At 40.5% G+C, this 24766-nt stretch overlaps 1 protein-coding gene across 3 annotated transcripts in view; it reads left to right on the top strand.

The window, feature by feature from the left end:
• LOC118372592 (RNA-binding Raly-like protein) overlaps positions 1 to 24409 on the top strand; it is a 152244-nt gene extending 127835 nt beyond the window's left edge. For 2 of the 3 annotated variants that reach the window (XM_035758536.2, XM_035758532.2), the window contains exons 4-9: positions 2055 to 2102; positions 8528 to 8715; positions 15970 to 16086; positions 16420 to 16589; positions 17609 to 17647; positions 22068 to 24409. In XM_035758536.2, the coding sequence (XP_035614429.1) occupies positions 2055 to 2102; positions 8528 to 8715; positions 15970 to 16086; positions 16420 to 16589; positions 17609 to 17641 (556 nt within the window). In that variant the 3' untranslated portion in view covers positions 17642 to 17647; positions 22068 to 24409. The remainder of the gene's footprint in view (positions 1 to 2054; positions 2103 to 8527; positions 8716 to 15969; positions 16087 to 16419; positions 16590 to 17608; positions 17648 to 22067) is intronic. The other variant, XM_035758543.2, reaches the window with a different exon arrangement.
• The last annotated feature ends 357 nt before the right edge of the window (positions 24410 to 24766 follow it).

The raw sequence follows: 24766 nt of genomic DNA, 5'->3' as shown, positions 1-24766 counted from the left end.
TATAGAAAACTGGGGTTAGCAGCTACATTAGGCTAAATATACTCTGGCTTTGTATGAGAACTCTGGCATCATTATTTTGTCAAAGGTCAGTGTTCTGTGTTGTTTTAACTCTAGGATTGTGAGGGGAAAAAATCAATGACATCGATATGGTTTTAAGTCATTAACAATGTGGGATTTAGTTTGCCCATGTTTCTCAAGAGCACATGAAATGAGAACCATGAAAACTTCTGTTAAAAATGTCAATTCTCATTTCCCAATTGAGTTTACTCCCAAGGTACTAGTTATTCGACTCTTGACATGTCCTTAAAATCGTCAAGTATAACAGATCCAACATAAGAGGCATTCCATGCAAAAAAAAATGGAATATGAAGGCTTTATTACGCATGGCCTAATTTTTCTCCCATACACGTCTCATGATCATTAAAGCTTTATTTTTTGGTCAATGTATAATACACACAGTGGTCAGTTTGTTAGTTACGCCTCCACATTCATGAAAATGGTTTGCTCCTACAGACAGTGAGTCATGTGGCCGTGGCTTGCCAAATAAAGCATGCAGACAGCATTGAGGCAATCAGTTACGGTTCGATTGAACATTAGAATGGGCAAAAGAAGTGACCTATGCGACTTTGAGTGTGGTATGATCGTTGGTCCCAGGCGCGCCGGTTCCAGTATCTCAGAAACGTCCGATCTCCTGGGCTTTTCACACATTGCAGTGTCTGGGGTTTACCGAGAATGGAGCGAAAAACAAAAACATCCAGTCAGCGCCAGTCCTGTGGGTGAAAATAGCCCATTGATGAGAGGTCGAAGGAGAATGGCAAGAATCGTGCCATGTTAACAGGCGGGTCACAAACAGGCAAATAATGGCGCTGTACAACAGTGGTGTGCAGAACACCATCTCGGAGCACACAACTTGTCGATCCTTGTCACAGATGTGCTATTGCAGCAGACGACCACACTGGGTTCCACTCCTAACAGCTAAAAACAAGAAGAAGAGGCTCCAGCGGTCACTAACACTGGGCAATTGAGGAGTGGAAAAACATTGCCTGGTGCGACGAATCCCCGTTCCCTGTTGTGTCATGCTGATGGAGAAAGTCAGGATTGAACTTAACTTTATGTAAGCAGCATGAGTCCATAGCCCCATCCTGACTGGTGTCAACAGTTCAGGCTGGTGGTGGCGAAGAATTCAGAATGTTCTGGAGGCAAATAGGGTTCCGACCCGGTACTAGATGGGTGTACCTAATAAACTGACCACTGAGTGTATAACTGGTGTGCAGCCATATTGGTCTAATTACTATGACTAATGGTTAACAGACTGTTGTATAGTGGTCCCTTGACACCCTGTCAACCCACAGTTGCCCCATTCATTGGCTTGTTCCATTAGGCCTCTTTGTTTTCTTATTTATTCATTTGCACATTGTTTTTTATGTTACAAATTCATTAAACATTAATTTGCATTTTAATACCACAGCTCAAAACAGCCGTGATGTAACATGGTAATTAGAGAGCCAAAACCAACACTGGGCTGCTCTAAATGGAAATGACATTTGCATGAATCTTAATTAAAAATGATCCCTGTGAAAAAGAAATGAACTTCTCTCCTGTTCTAAATAGGTGTACATTTTCTTTCTTTCTCTGAAATGTAGTTTATATGTTCAATTTTTTTTATTAGCACTGACATTTTCATGATTCCTCTGAGCTCACAATTGACGTGAGATTGTGGAATGTGTTGTTGATGGAGGTACCTTAGTTCTTGTGACCTTCCTAGGTTTATCCGCAGGTTCCGACCTTGAATGAAGAACCACTCTGAAACCACTCTTATTCCTGTCAGTCAGTCTTTGGCCTCCGCATGTCAGATTAGCTAAGGTTTTTCTCCATCAGCGGTGGCCTTAAGACTTGACCCACATGTCTGTGTGGATCAAACGGTTTCTGTTTTGATATGTTAGCATTTGACAGAGCTTATAGTAGACATTAAATGCTAAACACACTTTCTTTTCTCTCTCTCTCTCTTTCTCTCTCTCTCTCTCTCTCTCTCTCTCTCTCTCTCTCATCCCCAGTGGTTATGAATTTGACTATGACTACTACAGGGATGATTTCTACAGTCGGTATGTATTGAATAATTCACTTACTTTTATGACATTGGAAAAAACTGTAAATTACATTATGCCAAGTGAAAAATCGGTCAAATGAAAAATTCCCAGAAATATGGAAATGTTTCCCAGCAAAGTACCTTCTGCTTCAAGTTGTTTTTGCAAAGCAACCTTCTCTCCAAATATGAATAAAATGCCTTTTCAGTCGTTTCATCCATTTGAAAAGACTGAGTAGAGCACGTCCTTGTACTTTTATCAACCAGTGTTTTCTTCCTCTAATTTATTTTGGTGTTCAGCGCTTTAATCTGCTGAGACATTTACTAAATGTCAACTCGGACAGAGCTGCGATTGAAATATCAACTGGCGCTGTGAAATTAGTCAAGGAAGACACCTCACTTTGACATTTACATCTTGTTTTATTTATCCCCCCTTCTTTTAAAGATGGATGGGAAGATAATTGATAGTACATTAGAGTGTAATAGTAATTTGATCCGTGTGAAAAATAATGAAAAGTCAGGCTTGTGAGAGATTTGACATTTATTTGCATCCAAAAGGACACACTTGAATTGGAATGTTTCAAAATGGCGGATCACAGATTTGTTCGTCATTGATAAGGAACAATTGAAGAGGTCATAGAATGAGATACTGTATAGAAATATATTGTGAGACAGAGGCATAGGCTATGAATAATAGGTTGTACAAATGTTATTGCGTGCATTTGAAAATAGGACAATTTGATAAGCAAATCCACGTCAGATAGACCTACAGTAGATAGCCATTATACAGCTACCATCAACCTTATATGTAATAGATAGATTGTTGGGGGATATACTTCATAAGTCATTGATGACTAAATATGCCGGTTGGTGCGAATATACAGTAGTATGGATTGATTGAAGCTCAATGTTAAATTCATATCTAAGCCAATATGACACCAATGTCGATGAAAATTCGCAAATCAATTTGATTGGAGGTACACGACTCACTCCCCGCCTCGTGTCATGATTCCTTCCGGCCATTACAGAGAACACTTATACCGTAGGGTCGTTATCATTAGGGTCATACAGAATTCTTGGGGCCCAAACCTAGAAACAATTCTAGACGTCGGATTAAAACGAGGCTTACACTTGGATACATTTGGGCTCAACACGTTTGTAGATGCAGCAGTTTTTATTAAATGTATAATTTATCGCTCTCACATGCACATTTCAGTCCTTTAAGAATCAACGATGTGCTACCTTTTTGTAGCATTTCTGACATTCAAATTTTATTAGTCACATGCGCCGAATAAAACTGGTTTAGACCTTACAGTGAAATGCTTACTTACGAGCCCCTAACCAACAATGCAGTTTAACATGCAAATAGTCTGGGTAGCCATTTCATTAGGTGTTCAGGAGTTTATGGCTTGGGTTGGAAGCTGTTTAGAAGTCTCTTGGACCTAGACTTGGCGCGCCGGGTACCGCCTGCCATGCTGGAGTCTTTGACAATCTTTAGTGCCTTCCTCTGACACCGCCTGGTGTAGAGGTCCTGGGTGGAAGGAAGCTTGGCACCAGTGATGTACTAGGCCATTTGCAATACCCTCTGTAGTGCCTTGCGGGCGGAGGCCGAGCTGTTGCCATACCAAGCAGTGATGCAACCAGTCAGTATGCTCTCGATGGTGCAGCTGTTGAAACTTTTGAGGATCTGAGGACCCATGCCAAATCTTTTCAGTCTCCTGAGGGGGAAAAGGTTTTGTCGTGCCTGTCTTGGTGTGCTTGGACCATGTTAGTTTGTTGGGGATGTGGACACCAAGGAACTTAAAGCTCTCAACTTGCTCCACTGCAACCCCGTCGATGAGAATGGGGGCGTGCTCGGTCCTCTTTTTCCTGTAGTCCACAATCATCTCCTTTATCTTGATCACGTTGAGGGAGAGGTTGTTGTCCTGGCACCACACGGCCAGGTCTTTGACCTCCTCCCTATAGGCTGTCTCGTCGTTGTCGGTGATCAGGCCTACCACTGTTGTGTCATCTGCAAACTTAATGATGGTGTTGGAGTCGTGCCTGGCTGTGCCAGTCATGAGTGAACAGGGAGTGCAGGAGGGGACTGAGCACGCACCCCTGAGGGGCCCCTGTGCTGAGGATCAGCGTGACAGGTATGATGTTACCTACCCTTACCACCTGGGGGCGGCCCATCAGGAAGTCCAGGATCCAGTTGCAGAGGGAGGTGTTTAGTCCCAGGGTCCTTAGCTTATTGATGAGCTTTGAGGGAACTATGGTGTTGAACGCTGAGCTGTGATCAATCAATAGCATTCTCACATTGGTGTTCCTTTTGTCCAGGTGTGAAAGGGCAGTGTGTGGAGTGCAATAGAGATTGCATCATCTGTGGATCTGCTGGGGTGGTATGCAAATTGGAGTGTATATAGGGTTACTGGGATGATGGTGTTGATGTGAGCTATGATTTGCCTTTCAAAGCACTTCATGGCTACAGAAATGAGTGCTACGGGTCGGTAGTCATTTAGGTTGGTTGCCTTTATGTTCTTGGGCACAGGCACTATGGCGGTCTGCTTAAAACATGTTTGTATTACAGACTCGGACAGGGAAAGGTAAAAATATCAGTGAAGACACTTGCCAATTGGTCAGCGCATGCTCGCAGTACATGTCCTGGTAATCCTTCTGGCCCCGCAGCCTTGTGAATGTTGACCTGTTTTTAAAGGTCTTACTCGCATTGGCTTCGGAGAGCGTGATCACACAGTCATCCGGAACAGCTGGTACTCTCATGCATGTTTCAGTGTTACTTGACTCGAGCATAGATGTAGTTTAGCTCATCTGGTTGGCTCGTGTCACTTGGCACCTCTCAGCTGTGCTTCCCTTTGTAGTCTGTAATGGTTTACAAGCCCTGCCACATCCGACGAGCATCAGAGTCCGGTGTAGTATGATTCGATCTTTGTGCTGTATTGACGCTTTGCCTGTTTGATGATTTGTTGGAGGGCATAGCGGGATTTCTTATAGGCTTGCGGGTTAGAGTCCTGCTCCTTGAAAGCGGCAGCTCTAGCCTCAGTGCGGATGTTGCCTGTAATCCATGGCTTCTGGTTGGGGTATGTACGTACGGTCACTGTGGGGACGAAGCCAATGACTAATGTGGTGTACTCCTCAGTGTCATAGGAGGAATTCCTGAACAGATTCCAGTCTGTGCTAGAAATGCAATCCTGTAGCTTAGCATCTGCTTCATCTGACCACTTTTTTTATTGATCTTGTCACTGGTGCTTCCTGCTTTTATTTTTGGATATTATGGTCAGATTTGCCAAATAGAGGGCGAGGGAGAGCTTTGTATGCTTCTATGTGTGCTTTTGATATTCACCCCCCTTCCCCTCTTTAAAGGAAGAATCCATATGTTTTGTATAAATACAAATAGACATGTCTATGAAGTAATAGCCAGGGTCCGTTTTCCCGATAGCGATGGAACTTTAGCTATGGAACTTAAGCTTACTAGTGTTTTAATGATGCATTGTTTCTATAACGGCCGAAGAACTGACATGCGTATCCCAAAACACCACGTAGGGAACTTATTGAATGTATGAAGAACTTTCAATAAGTGCGCCGTTAGAGCATGTGTCGATACTGATAGAATCCAAAGAAAGGCAGCGCTGATCTCCGATCAGCGTTCTCCATTCAAACCCTAACATTAGATACTGACGACGGATCAACTACTAGAAAGAAATTATCACCTATGGCAGCAAATATTGAGGTGGTTATTTCTAATGCTTAGGCTATGCACTAAATTGAATATTTGGCACATCATTGCACACATGTTGTTAGGCCTACACATCATGAAATTGAGGTAAGAATTACAGATAGTAGCCTACAATTAGAAAAATAAAACTCAATTGATTGAACTTGAAATTGATTCAATATGATTGAAATACAGTGCCTTCAAAAAGTATTAAAACTCCTGGACTTTTTCCACATTTTGTTGTGTTAGAGCCTAAAAATGATTCAATGAAGATGTTTTGGTCACTGGCCTACACACAATACCCCATAATGCCAAAGTGTAATTATGTTTTTTCAAATGTTTACAAATTAATTAAAAATTAAAATTCAACCCCTTTGTTATTCAAACCCTTTGTTATTACAAACCTAAGTTCAAGAGCAAAAATGTGCTTAACAAGTCACATAATAAGTTGCATGGACTCACTCTGTGTGCAATAATATTGTTTAACATTATTTTTGAATGACTACCTCATCTATGTACCCCACACATATTATCTGTAAGGTCCATCAGTCGCGCAGTGAATTTCAAACACAGATTCGACCACAAAGACCCAAGAGGTTTTCCAATGCCTCGCAAAGAAGGGCACCTATTGCTAGATGGGTAAAAACATAAGCAGACATTGAATATCCCTATGAGCATAGTGAAAATATTCATTACACTTTGGATGGCGTATCAATATACCCAGTCACTACAAAGATACAGGCATCCTTCCTAATTCAGTTACCGGAGAAGAAGGAAACCGATCATGGATTTCATCATGAGGCCAGTGGTGACTTTAAAACAGTTACACAGTTTAATGGCAATGATAGGAGAAAACTGAGGACGGATCAACAACGTTGTAGTTACTCCACAATACTAACCTAATTGACAGAATGAAAAGGACGCCTGTACAGAATACAAATATTCCAAAACATAAATCTTGTTTGCAACAAGGCACTAAATACTTCAAAAACTGTGGCAAAACAATTAACTTTTGGTCCCGAAAACAAATTATGTTTGGGGAGTACCACTCTTCAAGTGAAAGTACACTTTCATATTTTCAAGCAAAGTGGTGGCTGCATCATCATATGGATATGAAACGGAATGGAGCAAAGTACAGGCAAAATCCTAGAGAACAACCTGCTTTCCACTAGACACTGAGAGATGAATTCACCTTTCATCAGGACAATAACCGAAAACACAAGGCCAAATCTACACTGGAGTTGCTTTCCAAGAAGACAGTGAATGTTCCTGAGTGGCCAAGTTACAGTTTTGACTTAAAGTGATCGGCAAGACCTGAACATTGTTGTCTAGTAATGATCAACAACCAACTTGACAGAGCTTGAAGAATTTTCTGCAAAAAAAATTGAAAATATTGTACAATCAAGATGTGCAAACATCTTAGAGACTAACCCAGAAAGACTCACAGCTGTAATCGCTGCCAAAGGGATTCTGACATGTATTGACACAACGAAATGTAACACAACAAAATGTGGAATAAGTCAACGGGTATGAATACTTTCTGAAGGAACTGTACATCCAATCAATTTTATCCCACTTTGTAACACAACTACATACAGTAGGCATAGGTCTACTGTATGTAGCTTACTGTATTTATATTTTAATGCAGTCATCTCGGTTTTCATTTGAGGCCATTTTGTTTTTACCCTTTTCTTGTTTATAACAATTGCAAAGACATTGGCAACTTTATATTGTAGTAAACTTCGTTGTGAAGTTATCGACGGTCACAGAGGGACAGATACACATCTTTATTCTAGGTTTAGCAGAGATCTTCGATGTATGAAGTGGGCAAAAAAAAAGCATCTAATGACCCAGTTATCTGTTCTGCGGGTGGTCTGAGGCAGTCGATAAATAAAGAGTGTTTTCAACTTTAGTAATGATGGTTTTGGGAAACAGCTCTGAGATGTAACCATGTGCCTACAAATGTTTTGACGATGAACTTAGCCTTAAGATGCTTTTAGGAAACCGGGCCTTTGACAATAAATTATGTGAGACAAAACACATCATTTGAAGCGCAAATTACATTTTTGAAAGTCACTTTTTGCTTGTGGAAATATTTTTTTGAATTTTGTATAATCACCTTCCAGTGTAAAACACATTTGAAATTAAAAACAAAAAACTATGTTTTAAGTGAGAAGTAGGCAGGGGTCTGAAGCCGAAAAAGCAAGGAAATTCACATGAGCACCACAATGCCTACACCAGCCATGCTCTACTAAATAAGTGTTTTTGAGTTTACTGTATGTCAATGTTACACAGGTAAGCTAACGGTTACAGAAGTTAGGAATGGAGACATGCTCTATAGACCTCTATATGAGTGACTGTGTCCAGCACACCACCCTGTTGTTATGTTGGGCACCTACTGACCGAACAAGTATGTTTATGAAATATATTATGAAATATATATTTTTCCTCAATGACATGTATTGCTAAAATAAATGTTTAAGAACATACAGGCAGGCACCACATTACTACAGTACAAAACAGCTTGCTCAGTCAAGTATGATGGCCCTGTAAGTATAAAAGCAAAGCTTGCTTTCATATCATAAAAAAGCTTGAAAGGGTATTGGAATGGGATTAGTGGATTCCAATACTTTAACTTGTATGCGATACAAATCACATTATTGTGGGAGCTCCTCTAATAGTATGAATTAGGCTGTTTGATCTCTATGGGTGTAATTCCCTCCTGTCCTCAGGCTGTTTGACTACCATGGCCGGGTGGCCCCACCCCCCAGGGCGGTGATCCCCTTAAAGCGCTCCCGGGTCCTGGCTCCATCCACACGACGTGGGAAGACATCCTTCCCCATCAAGACCACCTCCTCTTCCTCCTCTTCCTCCAGACCACCCACCTCCTCCTCCTCCTCTACCTCTTCCGGACTCAAGTGTAGGTTCACCAACTGTTATACTGTATATGTGGCTGATTCCAATGTTGCAAAACTAGGATTGGAAGATGATTAACACATATTGCTAACATTCAGCTAAACATAATAGATATTGTATCGTTGAATGTGTGGGGGATAAATAATCCAATGAAGCAGGAAATATGTACAGACAGAGTAAGTTGCTTAATATACAACTATTTCACATTGGTAAACCATCTGAATTTTTTTTAAAGAGTGATGATTTTACTCTCCCTTAACAAAAGGAGCTGTCATGTCCCAACCTACCTCAGCACAACTTGCACTTTCTCTGCCACTATAAAAAGCAATGCCGTTTCCAGAGACAACAGGGACGAGCAACAGCAATGTAGAGTGCAAACAGAATGCTGTATCCTTCCAGTCTCAACCGATTCATCCATATCTGTCTCTGACCCACATTGAATCGTTTGATTAGCAAATGAACAACAAGACCATGTTTTACATTTGACGTGCTGATCAGAGTTCTGTGTTCCTGAACGGCAGTCTATAAGGAACGGGCTGCATAATTGGACTCAGTGTGTGGTCTGTATGGTTTCTGCTTCTCCCTTATTCAGTGCAGTGTTATCAGCACCCACAGCTTGCTAACGTCAGTCAAGGGGCTCTGATGCGGTGGACTTATGGAGGGAGCTGAAAAACATGTTTTCCTCCTTTTTTGGATAGACGATATTGATTTTTCTCCAAGCCGGGCATCACGGTTCTATATCTGGTAGCCACAGTCGCTAAAGTCAGAACCGTGAGAAATTGCTGTTTCCATTGACGTAGATGGATTGGGAGCAAGCTATGGTTAGATAGTCCAAAGATTTGGGTGGTGTGGATCTATATAGTTTGTAGGGGCTGTGGTGCATAACAGCCATTCAGATCCTATGTAAGCCATAGCTGTCAAAGACAAGGCCTAGCAGACAAATGGACTAATATTCTCAGTATTGACCTCTTCGTCCTCTACAATTCAATAGAGATAAGCTCTGCATACGACAACAAAAGTAATGCCAGTGGCCAAACAGACCATATTGCTCAGAGCATGCTGGAGATTTCCCTAGCGCTCTATTTGACTTAAAGCTATCTAGGGTCTCAAATGACTTCGGTAAGAACAATCTGAACTCTCCTTGTCTGCTGCAATCTTCATCTTCAAAGAGACCGTCGCTATCTCCAAGAACACATTTCTCTCTATGGGTCATCGTTAAGTCCCAGAATAAGATCCATCCATCCACCCCATAGAAATAGAAGAGACTATGTTGTTTTTCTCTGTAATTCTGAGCTATCAGAGGGTGCTGTTGATGAAATTATGTTGGATTAGGCTGGGTATGTCTGGAGTCTCTCTCTATCTGTGGCTCGTGTGGCTTATAGCACAAAGGAACAGGGCCTGAAGTCACTGATAAATTAGAAATGGCTCCACACTTTCTTATCATCAAAGGACAAAGTTGCCCAAAGCATACGCAGTTGTTGTTGACTGTTGAAATAACAAATTGCTGTGTGTGTGTGCATACATGCTTGCGTGTGCGTCTGTGCCTGTGCGCTCGTCTGCCAAAAGCATTGAGGGGACAGCAATGAAGGAGGGAGACTTCAATGTATCATATATCACACCTCCTTGGCACCATTCTCCATCTCCACTATATCCTCTATACTTTCTATTTTCTCTGTCTGTGGTATGGTTGATCCAGAGCTCTCAACGCTCAAACAACAGAGTCCATGGCCACTTTAGGGAACAACAGTTGGCTGGCTTGTTATTCCAATACACACATTGACTCTGCATTGCATCTGAAGTAGGATTGCATACCAAACAAACACAATGCTGCTTTGAATGTAGCGAATGCATTTACAAACACCACAGAATGCTAAACACATGTTCTGTCCACACGTATGTCCTTCCCGACCAATACGTCCAAGGTCAACAAGGGGCCATGTCACCTCTAGGGTCAGGTGCTTGTGGTTTGACGTTGGACTGGGCAAGAGAGACAAAGACCTCTATGGCTTCAACTGTGTCCAGGTCGTCATTGTAAATAAAGTTAAATAAATTCAACTGATCAGCTAGGAAAGGGGCAATAGAAATAAGTTCCACCAGCCCTATCTGCTTTCCCTAGAGATAAGGCTCTTTCTCCTGATCTAATAGCGACACTGTATACTCTTAGAAAAAAGGGTTCCAAAAAGGGTTCTTCTACTGTCCCCGTAGGAGAACCCTTTTTGTTTCCAGGTAGAACTCTTGGGTTTCATGTAGAACTCTCTGTGGAAAGGGTTCTACATGGAACCCAGTAGGATTCTACCTGGAACCAAAAAGGGTACTTTAAAGGGTTCTCCTATGTGGACTGACAAAGAACCTTTTTAGGTTCTAGATAGCACCTTTTTTTCTAAGAGTGTAGGAAATGTCCTTGGTGAAAAAGTAGAGGAGAGAACAACAGCGGGGAGCTTAATGATGTGTTTTTGTGTAATAAATCAATGTTTTAAAAAATAAATAGTGGCTACAAAGCAGCCATGAGATTTCACATAATTAACATTTCTACAACATTTTTCAGAGGCTTCTGATTCGGCATCTAAAGCCCCAGAAATAAGTGATGGGAATGCTTCACACAGCCAACCAATAGAATGCTATTTATATTTTTACACATATATATATATATTGCTGCAAAGAGACAGAATCATTAGATCCTTTGTTTTGGTACTGTCTATGTACAGTAGCTTGTTTTGGTCTCTGGTTCAGGAATGGTGGAAGAATTTCAACACTCACCTGGAGCTAACTCTGCAAATAGCACTGCTGGGTGATTTGAAAAGTCATAGCAAATCGATCAATAATATAAATATACTCTTAGCAAAAAATGTTATCTTTAAATTACAATCATTAGAAACTGTGAGAATAGAATGGTTCCAAGCTTTTGTTAAACTTCACAGCACAGTTGAAAAATATATGCCTAATAGAAATCAAAACTGGGTGGTGTTCAGAGATGGATGGAAGGGGTTGAGTGGAGCTGAAGGGTGAGACTAAAAATAACAAGATAACTGATGTAAATTATAAACTGGGTGTTTCAAGCCCTGAACGCTGATTGGCTGACTGCTGTGGTATGTCAGACCGTATACCATGGGTATGACAAAAACATATTTTTATATGTTACGTTGGTAACCAGTTTATAATAGCAATAAGGCACCTCGGGGGTTTGTGATATATGGCCAATATACCACGGCTAAGGGCTGTGTCCAGGCACTCCACTTTGCATTGTGCCTAAGAACAGCCCTTAGCCGTAGTATATTGGCCATATACCACATCTCCGTATTGCTTAAATATACAGTGTCCGTAAAATGAATATAGGTTCAGAACTTTTGTGAAACAGCACAGTTGGAAAATATGTGAAAAATAGAAATCAAAACTGGAGGGAAAATAAACAAAACATAACTATTGTAAAATATACTGTGTCTGTAAAATGTTTATAGTATGTATTAGCTGGAAGTAGAAGCCTAAGTGTTGTTGTCCCTGAGTTAACACCAATTAGGGGAGGGGTGGTAGGGTTAGGGGAAATAATAAAGGAAGATATTTAAAAAATATATATACAATAGCAGTCAAGAATTTGGACATGCCTACTCATTCCAGGGATTTTCTTTATTTTTACTATTTTCTATATTGTAGAATAATAGTGAAGAAAGTAATACTATGAAATAACACATAAAGTCATGTAGTAACCAAAAAAGTGTTAAACAAGTCAAAATATATTTGAGATTCTTCAAAGTAGCCACCCTTTGCCTTGAAGACAGCTTTGCACACGCTTGGCATTCTCTCAACCAGCATTCTCCCAACCAGTCACCTGGAATGCATTTTAATTAACATGTGTGCCTTGTTAAAAATGTATTTGTAGAATTTAATTCTTTCTTAATGCGTTTGAGACAATCAGTTGTGTTGTGACATGGTAGGGGTGGTATACAGAAGATAGCTGTATTTGGTGAAACACCAAATCATATTATGGCAAGAACAGCTCAAATAAGCAAAGAGAAATGACAGTCCATCATTACTTTAAGACATGAGAGCAGTCAATCCGGAAAATATCAAGAACAGGTACAGTCGCAAAAACCATCAAGCGCTATGATTAAACTGGCTCTCATGAGGTCCGCCACAGGAAAGGAAGACCCAGAGTTACCTCTGCTGCAGAGGATAAGTGCATTAGAGTTACCAGCCTCAGAAATTGCAGCCCAAATTAATGCTTCACAGAGTTCAAGTAACAGGCACATCTCAACATCAACTGTTCAGAGGAGACTGCATGTATCAGGCCTTCATGGTCGAATTGCTGCCAAGAAATCACTACTAAAGGACAGTAATAAGAAGAAGAGACTTGCTTGGGCCAAGAAACACGAGCAATTGACATTAGACCGGAGAAAATCTGTCCTTGGTCTGAGCCCAAATTTGAGATTTTTGGTTCCAACCACCGTGTTTTTGTGAGACGCCGAATAGGTGAACGGATGATCTCTGCATGTGTGGTTCCCACAGTGAAGCATGGAGGAGGGGGTGTAAGAGTTCTTTGCTGGTGACACTTATCTGTGATTTATTTAGAATTCAAGGCACACTTAACCAGCATCAACCCAATCGAAATGGTTTGAGATGAGTTGGACTGCAGAGTGAAGGAAAAGCAGCCAACAAGTTCTCAGCATATGTGGGAACTCCTTCAAGACTGTTGGAAAAGCATTCCAGGTGAATCTGGTTGAGAGAATGCCAAGCGTGTGCAAAGCTGTCATCGAGGCAAAGGGTGGCTACTTTGAAGAATCTAAAATATATTTTGATTCCTACATGATTCCATATGTGTTATTTCATAGTGTTGATGTCTTCGCTATTATTCTACAATGGAGAAAATAGTTTTAAAAAAGAAACATCCTTGAAGGAGAAGGTGTGTATACATATACAGTTGGGCAAAAAAAAGTATTTAGTCAGCCACCAATTGTGCAAGTTCTCCCACTTAAAAAGATGAGAGGCCTGTAGTTAGGTACACTTCAACTATGACAGACAAAATAAGAAAAAAAAATGTTAAATCACATTGTAGGATTTTTAATGAATTTATTTGCAAATTATGGTGGAAATGAATCTTGGCGGTATGAGTCTTATTATAATCATAATACTGAATGTAATGTGTGTAGTTTTCATCCAGAATTAGGACTGTCTCTTCCTTGTTAGAAACGAATGGAGCTATCATCAGACTGGCTGGAATACTGTGTTCCTTACAGGACATCCTGTCTCTACCCAGGGAGAGGAGAGACCTTGGACTTAGTAGATTGTTTAACAGGTGGCAGACAATGTGGGAAGGCTTGTGAACTATATTGCCATTATATCGGAGAGAAAGAGGGGCAGCATTCAAAACGCTATGACGAAATGTGATATAAACCAATGTACATTGTATTAGGATCAGTACTCTCGACAATAAACGCTATTGATTGATTTTGAGACTAGCCTCTGTCCATTTTATGCAAATAAGTATCTTACAAATTCTTGAAATCGGCAGAGTGTTTTAATTGAATTGGTTGATGAACAAATAGGAATATAATTCCTTTAACAGTATTTAAATTATTTAAAAATATATTTGGAAGTAATTATCTGGATATTTTTTATTTGAAAAGACAAGTTGAGTATTGGAATGTATTTGGAAATATACTTGGAAAGTATTGGCATGTATTTGAAAATACTCAAACACTGACTCAGATACACTCCCATGCATTTAACCCAGGTATTTGAAAATAGTATTTGAAATAAGTATTTGAAAACACTTTCAAATATTAGTATATTTAAATGAAATTATTTGAAAATACTTTCAAATACTTCCAATAGAAGTAGTTGATTCTGCCACATTATTTTTAAAATATTCAAATACACAGAAAATGTCATCAGAAATTATAAGGAGAGATGTTGGCTACAGCTGTTAACGCAGGTAATGAGCAGGAATCATCATCATGGTGGATGTAAGCCATGAACTAATCTCCTAATTGAAAGCAGTGGTTTCATATTTGGAATAGGAGAACTGTACACGGTCGGATAAATTGATATGTTCACCCCTGGAGAAAATGTAACTTGGCTTGATGAAAAGATAGAATGATAGGGGGGTCCTGGGGTACGACCAGATGATAACATCAGTTCTGTGATACGCAGTTTATGAAAATGAATCGCTGAGTGGTGTTTAAAAGAAAAATAATCTTGTAAAATAAACCCACACTATGGTATAATACAGTTTTTCTCAATTGCTAAAACACTAAAACCCATTGGCTGAACAAAGTTCTCAGTTGCCTGGACTCATTTAGCTAATTATGTAGTCTGTTGTCAATACCTTAAACCATTTCACATGATAAAACACAATTTGCAGATCTCACTTAGACTTTTCAGCAAAACTCCAAACACATTCTCATCCTCAAAACACATTCTGCACTCAAATGCACATGTCCTCCATACTGGTAAACACACATGGCAACAATCAAATACAAATAGACAACATATGTCATTGATTGAACACAACCACTCAAAATTGATTTAACCTGTTTCAAGTGATACGACACAACCAATATACGCCAGTTCAGAGAGCAAACAGGTTGTTGAAGGTGAGAAGGAGAAAGTCTGAGAATAGATACTGTAGTACAGTGCATTGTAGGCTGTATACTGTACAATGGATGAATTGTATGGCCCTGAACATTGAGCTTTCCATTTATTAACAGTACTGACTGCTCAATAAATTTTGACTGGTTGCAGGTTCATATCAACAAAGAACAAGAATTACAGTATCACAGAGACAAAGGACAAGTTTGTGAGATGCAGGGTACAGTACTGTAAAAATAGGGGTACAAGGAGGAGGAAGAACAAAAAACTAAATTGCAAAGAGCAAAGCAGAGTAGTTATTTCTGATAAATGTTGAGCTACTATGATATAACATGTTTTCTTTCATCAAAATGTATTTCTCCCTGAGAATTGTATGTTTTGAACAATGTGTTTTCTATTTTTCGGTGTATTGTTTACTGACTGCTTGAGAGTGTATTATCATTTTGATCACTTTGTTTATGATTTGAGAGCAGTGTTTGATTTTGAACACAGGTTAAACTGTTTTGAGGCGAATGTTTCATTTTGCAAGAGGAGTCAGAGGTTATGTAAATAGTGCTTGAAGATGAGGTTTTGTGTTTAATGTTTTCAGGAAATGGAGCAAGGTTTCAGAAATTGTGTTTTAGCAATTGAGAAAAACTGTAAATCGATTTATTGTCTGTTTTTGATTATGTCTCAGCAGTGAAGACGGACCAGCTCCAGACCATTAAACGAGAGCTAACTCAGATCAAGATAAAGATCGACTCTCTGCTGGGTCGCCTGGAGAAGATCGAGAAACAGCAGAGAGCCGAGTCAGGTGAGGGGGAGGTGGGTGGGGGCAAAGACAGAGGGTAAGGGTGTCAGAGAGAAAGAGAGGGCAATGGAGGGAGAGAGATAGAGAGAGAGAGAGAGAGAGAGAGAGGACAGTCTCACAGCAGGGGAGGTGAAGTAGAAGAACATTTAAATCTTGTTCAAATGTTAAACACAGTTTCACCAAGACTGATTAGTATGATGTTATGATTCTCAATTGCAAGTCTCTCCTTATCCCCTCACAGTAGCTTGTCAGCATCTTGTTACTTTTTGTCACCAGTTGTTACTTTGGTCTCAATTCTTTGTCCTTCTCTCACTCTTTCTTTCACGTTATCTCCAGAGGCTCAAAGAAAGTACGAGGACAACTGTGACTCTCTCCATGAGGAGTCTGTGTCGGAGACAGCTGAGAACTCCGGGGAGGAGGCGAGCAACAGGGCACTGGATGTCGAGGCCGGAGAGATGACCGACGGGGGCGAGGATGACTACGACGAAGAGGGCAGCCATCATCTGGTAAGAGAAATGGGTGATGAAAGGGGGACTGGAAGGAGGGGAGGGGAGACTGGTTTGGGATAGGAGATTTAAATTGGGCACACCAGTCGTGCCCTTAAGAAAGTTAATTCTGCCAAATTATTCATGGCTCAAGATCTGAAAAGCAGTGTGAGTTTGCTCATGAGTAAATGATGAGTGTGCCACCACAGACAGTTTCTCCCTGACAGCCCAACTCAACTGAAGGCAGTGGCAGGTCCCTGTTCATACACACACGCTGTCATGGGTTGTAATTAAAACAGGGCGCTGCAGACATACCAGGGGGACTTGGAGGCCTGTCTTAACCGATCCAAATATGAAAATGAAGATGGAGTCGCTACTGAGGGAACTGAAAGTGTTCTTTAAAGTCACCATTTTATACTCTACAAAGAACTAGACTGAGTGAAAAAGCTAAAGTATTTTTGACCATTTCTGGAACAGCTGAGATGACAGCTACAATTATTGATCACTTCAGTCAACAACTCACCTTATTAATATTTCTCACAGTTATCACAAACAGGATGCTATTTGAGCATGTCATTTTTCTAAATAATTATATCATCCCTGCTGAGTCTTGCTCCTCATAGAGTACACTTTATTTCAAGTTCAAGCAGGAAGATCGAAGGAATTATCTGTGTGGTTCATCTGTGGTTCAATGCCACCATGCTTTCCCTATTATGCGATATTTATGACCCATTATAAAATGGAGCGGGTGCATGCCGTCCAAGAGCTAAGCCTTGTCTTCTCGCTAATAGAAGAGATTATTTTTCCCAGCGAGTGTGTGGGATATTTATTTGATTCTTCATTCAAGGTCATATTGATCAGATATAGTGGTAATGTACAATGAGCCAGGACATTTTCTTTCAAGTTGACAGAGCTCTCCAACAACTTGAAAAACCCTGAATTAAGTTCTGATTTAAGCAGGGTTTGTTTTATAGCTGATTACATTAGAACTGCACAAATTGGATTTTAAATACTGATGCATTTCGTCCTTATCTTTTCAGATAGAGAACCATGTTTCTGACATTGACAACTGAGAACAGGTAAGAATTTGGAACCAATAAACTTTTGAAAATGATATAATCTAAGCTTGTTTTCCTTTAGTTTCATGAACCTTAGTAAATCACAAATGTCACAATTATTGAAGTTCTTCGTTAGGCCTAGATTCAATCAGATCAAGCATTAACCTGCGGTAGCAGACACACGCATAGCTGGTATTTTGGCAGTGTCGGAGGTGTAACAGTGTTAGAGCTGTCAAATCGGTGAGCGGCTGTGTTTTCCGGTCATTGTCACAAAGCCACACCCGTCCCACTCGCATTACAAGTTCAGAATGAGAAAGTGCAGGCTACTTAGAAATAATGACACTCAAATTGAAAAACATTCAACGAAATTACGAGGATTTCTATCAGTCTAATCGAGGTGTAGATTACATCTCACATTCCAGTGTTCAAACTTGTAAACAAGGCTGCATGCTTTTTTTTCACATTCCAGTGTTCAAACTTGTAAACAAGGCTGCATGCGATTTCTCTAAATGCGACTCCGTGCAGCCAATGGCAATGTCCGCTTTAGGTTTAATGCCAGGAGCCACTTGTGGATTGGACAGCTCTAATGCAGTTCCACCTCCGACACCACCAAAACAACCGCTATGTGGAGGTCAGCTAGCACGGATCTGATAGAATCTAGCCCTTAATCTTAACCATCACCAAGCATCGACTCTTCAATCATGTCCTAAAGTAAAAGCGCTGTGACAGACGTAGGGCCGAGTAGCTTCAGTGAAAGGCAGCTAAAGCAGACGCTGACAGAGAGCGTAGTAATGGAGTTGCAATGGGCCAGAACTGGCCACAAACAACATTCATCTCATTTAATAGTGTGGAAGTGGAGAGACTGAATGAATGGCAGGGCCCGAGGAAAATTGTTTCTTCTCGCCTGTCGTCCTCTCAGGCTCAGGGTAATGACCAAGGAAGCCACATCATCACTAGGCCCAGCATGCAGAGTTATCCTAGCAGGGCTATTTAGTAGTATTTATGACTTCTGTCCAAATGATGCTACATTAATCCAAAGTTCTCTTAGAGACTGACTGATAGATGAGACCACTAGCCTTGATGTAGACTAGAGAAAATGTTCTATTCATGGTTGTTACAGTATTCGTTAGGTTTTATTATCATTGAATGTGTTGTCTTTTTTTGGTTTAAGGTTGATGGAGGAAATGTTACATGGGAGATCATATGTAAAGTACTATGTTGGCCACATATGGTGTTAAAAGTCATAGCATATGGCTGTAATGGACAATGCCAAGTTATCTTTCCCTTTATCTCTCTCACTCTCTGCCTCTCTGCCTTTCCCTGCCTATCCGTTCCATCTGGAGAGCCAATTCCCTTGCTCATCCACATATAAAACAGCCAGCCATATGTCACACTGCCATTTCCCATTTCCTTTTCATATGTTTGCCACTTTCAAATTCAATCGGTGGCCCCAACCATATGCAGCGCAACCTCAGAGGGCAATCTTTAAAAAATACCTAAAACACTTAAAACACAAACTGTTCTGCTAAGACATAAGACTGTTCTCTAAAACACATAAGACCAATTACAATGGAGGGAATAGCAGCCATTTGACTGACTCCTGACCAATTATGCTATTTTGTGTATTTATTTGCGCTGATCTTATCTTTTTTTTTGTGCATAATGTTTCCAGCATAATTTCCTATGACCAAAAAGAGCTTCTGCATATCAGAACAGCTATCACTAACGTCAATTTGGATGAGGACTTATACTTCAATGAATAGGAGTCAAAGGACCTATTGATCATCCCGAACCAAGACCAAATCCCCAACAGTTGGAGGAGGCGGTGCTAATCACTGGAGAATAAACTGGACGAGCTCTGTTTGAGAGTATCCTATCAACAGGATCTGAAGAACTGTAATATTATATGTTTTACCGAGTCCATGTCCAAGGACATTGAAAATATAAATCAAGCTGTTATTTCTATACATCGGCAGGACAGAACGGCAGCTTCAGGTAAGCTCAGTTTCTTTGCTAACCACAGCTGGTGCGCACATCTTCAATATCAAGGAAGTCTCGAGGTCCTGCTCGCCTGAGTTAGAATACCTCACTATATTCCAAGTGCGTTTTCATCTATATTGTTCCAAGCTGTCTATTTACCAACACAAACCGATGCTGACACTAAGACCGCACTCAACAAGCTGCATAGGGCCATGAGCAAACAAGAAAATGCTCATGGCCGGTGATTTTAATGCAAGAAAACTGAAATGCATTTTACAAAATGTGTATCAGCATGTCACCTGTGCAACTCTAGATCACCTTTAGTCCACACACATAGACACATGCAAAGCTCTCCCTCGCCCTCCATTTGGCAAATCTGACCATAACACTATCCTCCTGTTTCCTGATTACAAGCAAAAACTCAAACAGGTAGTGGTCCATTGAAGTGGATGCTAAGCGACAGGACCCTTTCACTAGCACAAACTGTTCTGGGATTCATCCGATGGCATTGAGGAGTTTACCACGTCACCGGCTTTAATAACAAGTGCATCTACGACGTCATCCCCACAGTGACCATACGTACATATCCCAACCAGAAGCTATGTATTACAGTCAACATCTGCACTGAGCTAAAGGCTGGAGCTGCCGCGTTCAAGGAGCGGGACACTAATCTGGACGCTTATAAGAAACTCCTGCTATGCCTTCCAATGAACCATCAAACAGTCAAAGCGTCAATACAGGACCGAATCCTACTACACCGGCTCTGATGCTGGTTGGAAGTGGCAGGGCTTACAAACTATCACAGATCACAAAGGGAAATCCAGCAACGAGCTGTCCAGTGACAGATGAGCTAAATACCGTCTATGCTCGCTTTTAGGCAAGCAACACTGAACCACGCATGAGAGCACCATCTGTTCCGGACGACTGTTTGATCACGATCCCGTAGCCAATATGGGTAAGACCTTTAAACAGGTTAACCTTACAAGGCCTCAGGGCCAGACGGATTACCATGCGCTGACTAGTGTCTTCACTGACATTTTCAACCTCTCCCTGACCCAGTCTGTAATACTCTGCCTTTGCCCAAGAATGCCAAAGGAACCTGTCTAAATGACTAACTACAGCTCAGCGTTCAACACCATAGTGCCCTCCAAGCTCATCACTAAGCTAAGGACCCTGGGATTAAACACCTCCCTCTGCAACAGAGATCAGAGATCAGGAAGTGTGGTGCCAGGACAACAACCTCTCCCTCAACATGAATAAGACCGAGTACGCCCCCATTTACATCAACAGGGCTGTAGTGGAGCGGGTTGAGAGCTTCAACTTCCTCGGTATCCACACCACTAAGGACCTATCATGGTCCAAATACACCAACACAGTCATGAAGAGGGCACAACAATGACTCTTGCCCTTTGGGAGGCTGAAAAGATTTGGCATGGGCCCTCAGATTCTCAAAACATTCTACAGCTGCACCATTGAGAGCATCTTGACTGGCTGCATCACTGCTTTGTATGGCAACTGCTTGGCTTCTGACCACAAGGCTCTACAAAGGTTAGTGCGTACTGCCCAGTACATCACTGGGGCCGAGCTTCCTGCCATCCAGGACCTCTGTACCAGGCGGTGTCAGAGGCGGTGTCAGAGGAGAAGGCACTAAAACTGGTCAGACTCCAGCCATCCAAGTCATAGACTGTTCTCTCTGCCACCACACGGCAAGTGGTACCAGTACCAAGTCTGGGACCAAAAGGCTCCTAAACAGCTTCTACCACCAAGCCATAAAATTGCTGAACAGTTAATCAAATGGCTACCCGGACTGTTTGCATTAACCCCCTTGTTTTTGCACTGACATTCTTGCACTGGCCCCATGTACACTCACTGGACTCTACCCACACACTGACACTCCAACATACACATAGTCACACACACAAAAACACACTTTCACACTCTACACATTCACTGCTGTTACTCTGTTTATTACCTATCCTGATTGCCTAGTACATATAGTATTACCTCAATTAACTTGTACCCCTGCACATTGACTCGGTACCAGTATGCCTTGTATATAGCCTCGTTATTGTTATTTTACTGTGTTTTTATTTGTTAATTTTCTTACTTTTTAACTCTGCATTTTTGGGATATGGCTCGGAAGTAAGCAGATCACTGTAAAGTGTTGTATTCGGGGCATTTGACAAATACATTATATTTTATTTGCTGGTAGCAAGGATTGGATTGAACATCACAGTGAAGAGCTCTAGATCGAATGTCTGGAAGGATTATGGAAGTTCTAGTCCCTACTCCCAAAAGGATCAACAAACTTCCCCAAATTCTAACTATGCGAGCATTAAGCACCGTGTAATCATCCGATTTGCAGTATTATAAATAGTCACATTAATACAAAGGAAAGCCTGTGGCTATTTCCTGTTTTCTCATCTGCATTTTTGTCATTGTCATTTGTTTATGTCTTCAGGACGAGGGAGCGGACATCTCTCCGTTTTCTCTACAGCATCAAGAGACATCCTCATCACCTCCTAGAGAAACCAAAGGATCTCTGGGGGAAGGAACCATTGTGTGGTGTAAAAACAAGATGGTAGTCTCCTTCTTTTCCATCTCTCTCTCTGTGTAGCGGAGACGTTGAACAACATTCAGATGCCCCACTGTGCAGCAGTAACTATATGAATATGGCCTGCTGCTGTCAGAAAAAAATATATAATTTTACTGCATCTGCCCGAATTCACTCCTAGATATTCAATTTGCAATTGTTTTCAAGAGACTGATTCAATCATATTGATGCTAGAGAGAGAAGAAAATACTAATTAAAATTGTAGGGGAGTGGGATATTTGCTGATGATAACTGTCATTCCCTTGAGTTATGTTCATATTCGTTTGTGTATGCCTTTTATTTTCAGTGCTGAACACCGTCAAAGAGGACCATTTTTGCATAAGCGTTTACATTTTTGTCCTTTCGATATTATCTGTTTTTTTCCCATTTGGCCCGAAAGTAATCAATTATGATAAATCATGCACTATCGAGATCACAAATGGTTTTTTTTAAGGATTTGGAATAGTACAGAGGAGCATCAGTCTTATCCATGCATAAGCGATCACTTTAGCGTAACTTTTCCAGATTTTTCCAGATTATCCATTTATCACATGCATGTCCTAGGGGGATGATCCATTCTTTATTCTGACCTCCTACCAAATTACAAAGGGGAAAACGGGCTTCCTGTGATAGCCAGCCAACGTCTGCTTTGGCTTCCTACCAGAGAAGTGTCTCGCTGTAGCCAGCCCTGCACAGTTTGTACTACACAGCATGCATCACTCTGTAGGAAGCTGTGCCCTCTCTCTCCACACGGATCTGACCTGTACTCGGGAGAGGAGACAAGGAGAGAAACTTGTGTTCTTTTGCCTTATTTGAGCTCACTGCACCGCAACTGCAGCACCACATGCGCAGAGGCTTAAAAACCTAGCAGAGCAGAAATTAATAGAGGGAGAATTATAGTGCTATACTGTCACTTATCTCATCCAATTTAGAAAATCAGCCAAATTGAATAATTAATAGAATTGCTCCCAATTAACTAATTAGACTACTTTTAACTCATTATTGGGATTGGATGTTGAAATATTTTTCTGTTACTGAAATTATAATTTTTATGTTGTTGATTTTGCAGATTTTTCATTGTTATTGAGTCACCTGATAGGTGAAACAGATTCAAGGTTTCAGATAACCTAAATAGAAAGAGCAGAGGATTATATCGATACACATTCTTGTACACTTTGTATGTTGAGATTTCTCCGCTGAAAGAGGTCTTTGTATTTGGAGTAGAATTCAAAAGGTTCAGAAACTGCCTCGACACAATATTTGATTTTCGTACAATCCACTCAAATTTGATTTCTGTTTATTAATATTATCACTACTTTTGTATTGTGGAATGTCTTTAAGAAAATGGTCATACCACTCACTACCTGTTTCACAATGATATATCCCATTCATTACTGTCAAAAACATAGTTTGAAATTCAATCAGGTCGTCACTGCAGTACATCCACACTGCTCAAACACATTGTCACTATACCACTCAAAGCATATTTTAAGTAGATAAAGTAATGCATTAGATAATTATGAAGGCCTACTAGGTGGATCAAGAGAAATGCTCATTTTAATACTATTGATAGGGTTTTTAGCCTCTGGTTCAGCAGTGTGGATTTTTTAAATTGCAGGCTTTGATTGAATCCTTAGCTGACACCATTGAGTGGAGAAAAGAGTCTCCATAGACCAATTATCTGGGTTTGTTTGTTTGTTTGTTTACTGACGGGTAAATGCAATTAGTAGTATGTCATGTTTTGCATACAAGGTCATCTTTAACTCAAATCTAACTCCATCATTTTGTCTGCGGTTTATGCTACTCTGCACCTTGCAAATCAAAGCAAACCTTGCTATCAAAAGCAACGAGTGTAATTTGGTGCCAGTGGAGAGGATTAACCAAAAACCATGGAAACATCACAGAGTTGGATATGATATTAAAGCCCGGAAAAATAGATGATATCGTGACCTTGTTGCAATTGACCCTCTGTGTTTAAAAGAATACTGTACTTGGGTTGGGAGTGGAAAAGGGTATTTTAGAGATGTGCAATTAAAAAATATTGTTGCATAGAAATTTACATTTTTGTAAAGATATTTTTATGAATGGCATGTTTAATCTGTGTTTTTCATTTGAATGTATATGGTTGCAACTGTTGTATGGCTATAGGGTCCATTGCATAGAACATAATACGATGACGTTTCATTGAAAATAAAAGTGTTTTATTTGTTTTCTCTTGTCGATAAAATGTTTCTGATTTATGTCATGTAATTTTAATGACACACATTTGATTTTACTTTGAAAATAAATATAAACTGAAAGACAACTGAAATGATAATATATTGTCAATAATAATGCAGTTATTGATAGCTATTTACAATACATTATCTTTGTGTTAAATTTCATCACACATTTTAGATGTTCTAAAATCTCTTGGTAATGTTAAGGCAAACCTATTATTAAATGGGCAGACCATGAAGTGTGTGCTTAGTGCTGTCCTTTCATTCTACCTCCTCCAAAAGTGTTATCTAGATTCTAGACAGAGGTCACTGTATGAATTCACATTCCATGCCCAAATAAGGCAATTC

This window comes from Oncorhynchus keta, chromosome 4 (assembly GCF_023373465.1).
Source record: "Oncorhynchus keta strain PuntledgeMale-10-30-2019 chromosome 4, Oket_V2, whole genome shotgun sequence".
Taxonomy (NCBI): Eukaryota; Metazoa; Chordata; class Actinopteri; order Salmoniformes; family Salmonidae; genus Oncorhynchus; species Oncorhynchus keta.
Note: the sequence above shows the minus strand (reverse complement) of the source record. Positions and strands in the feature narration are given on the sequence as shown.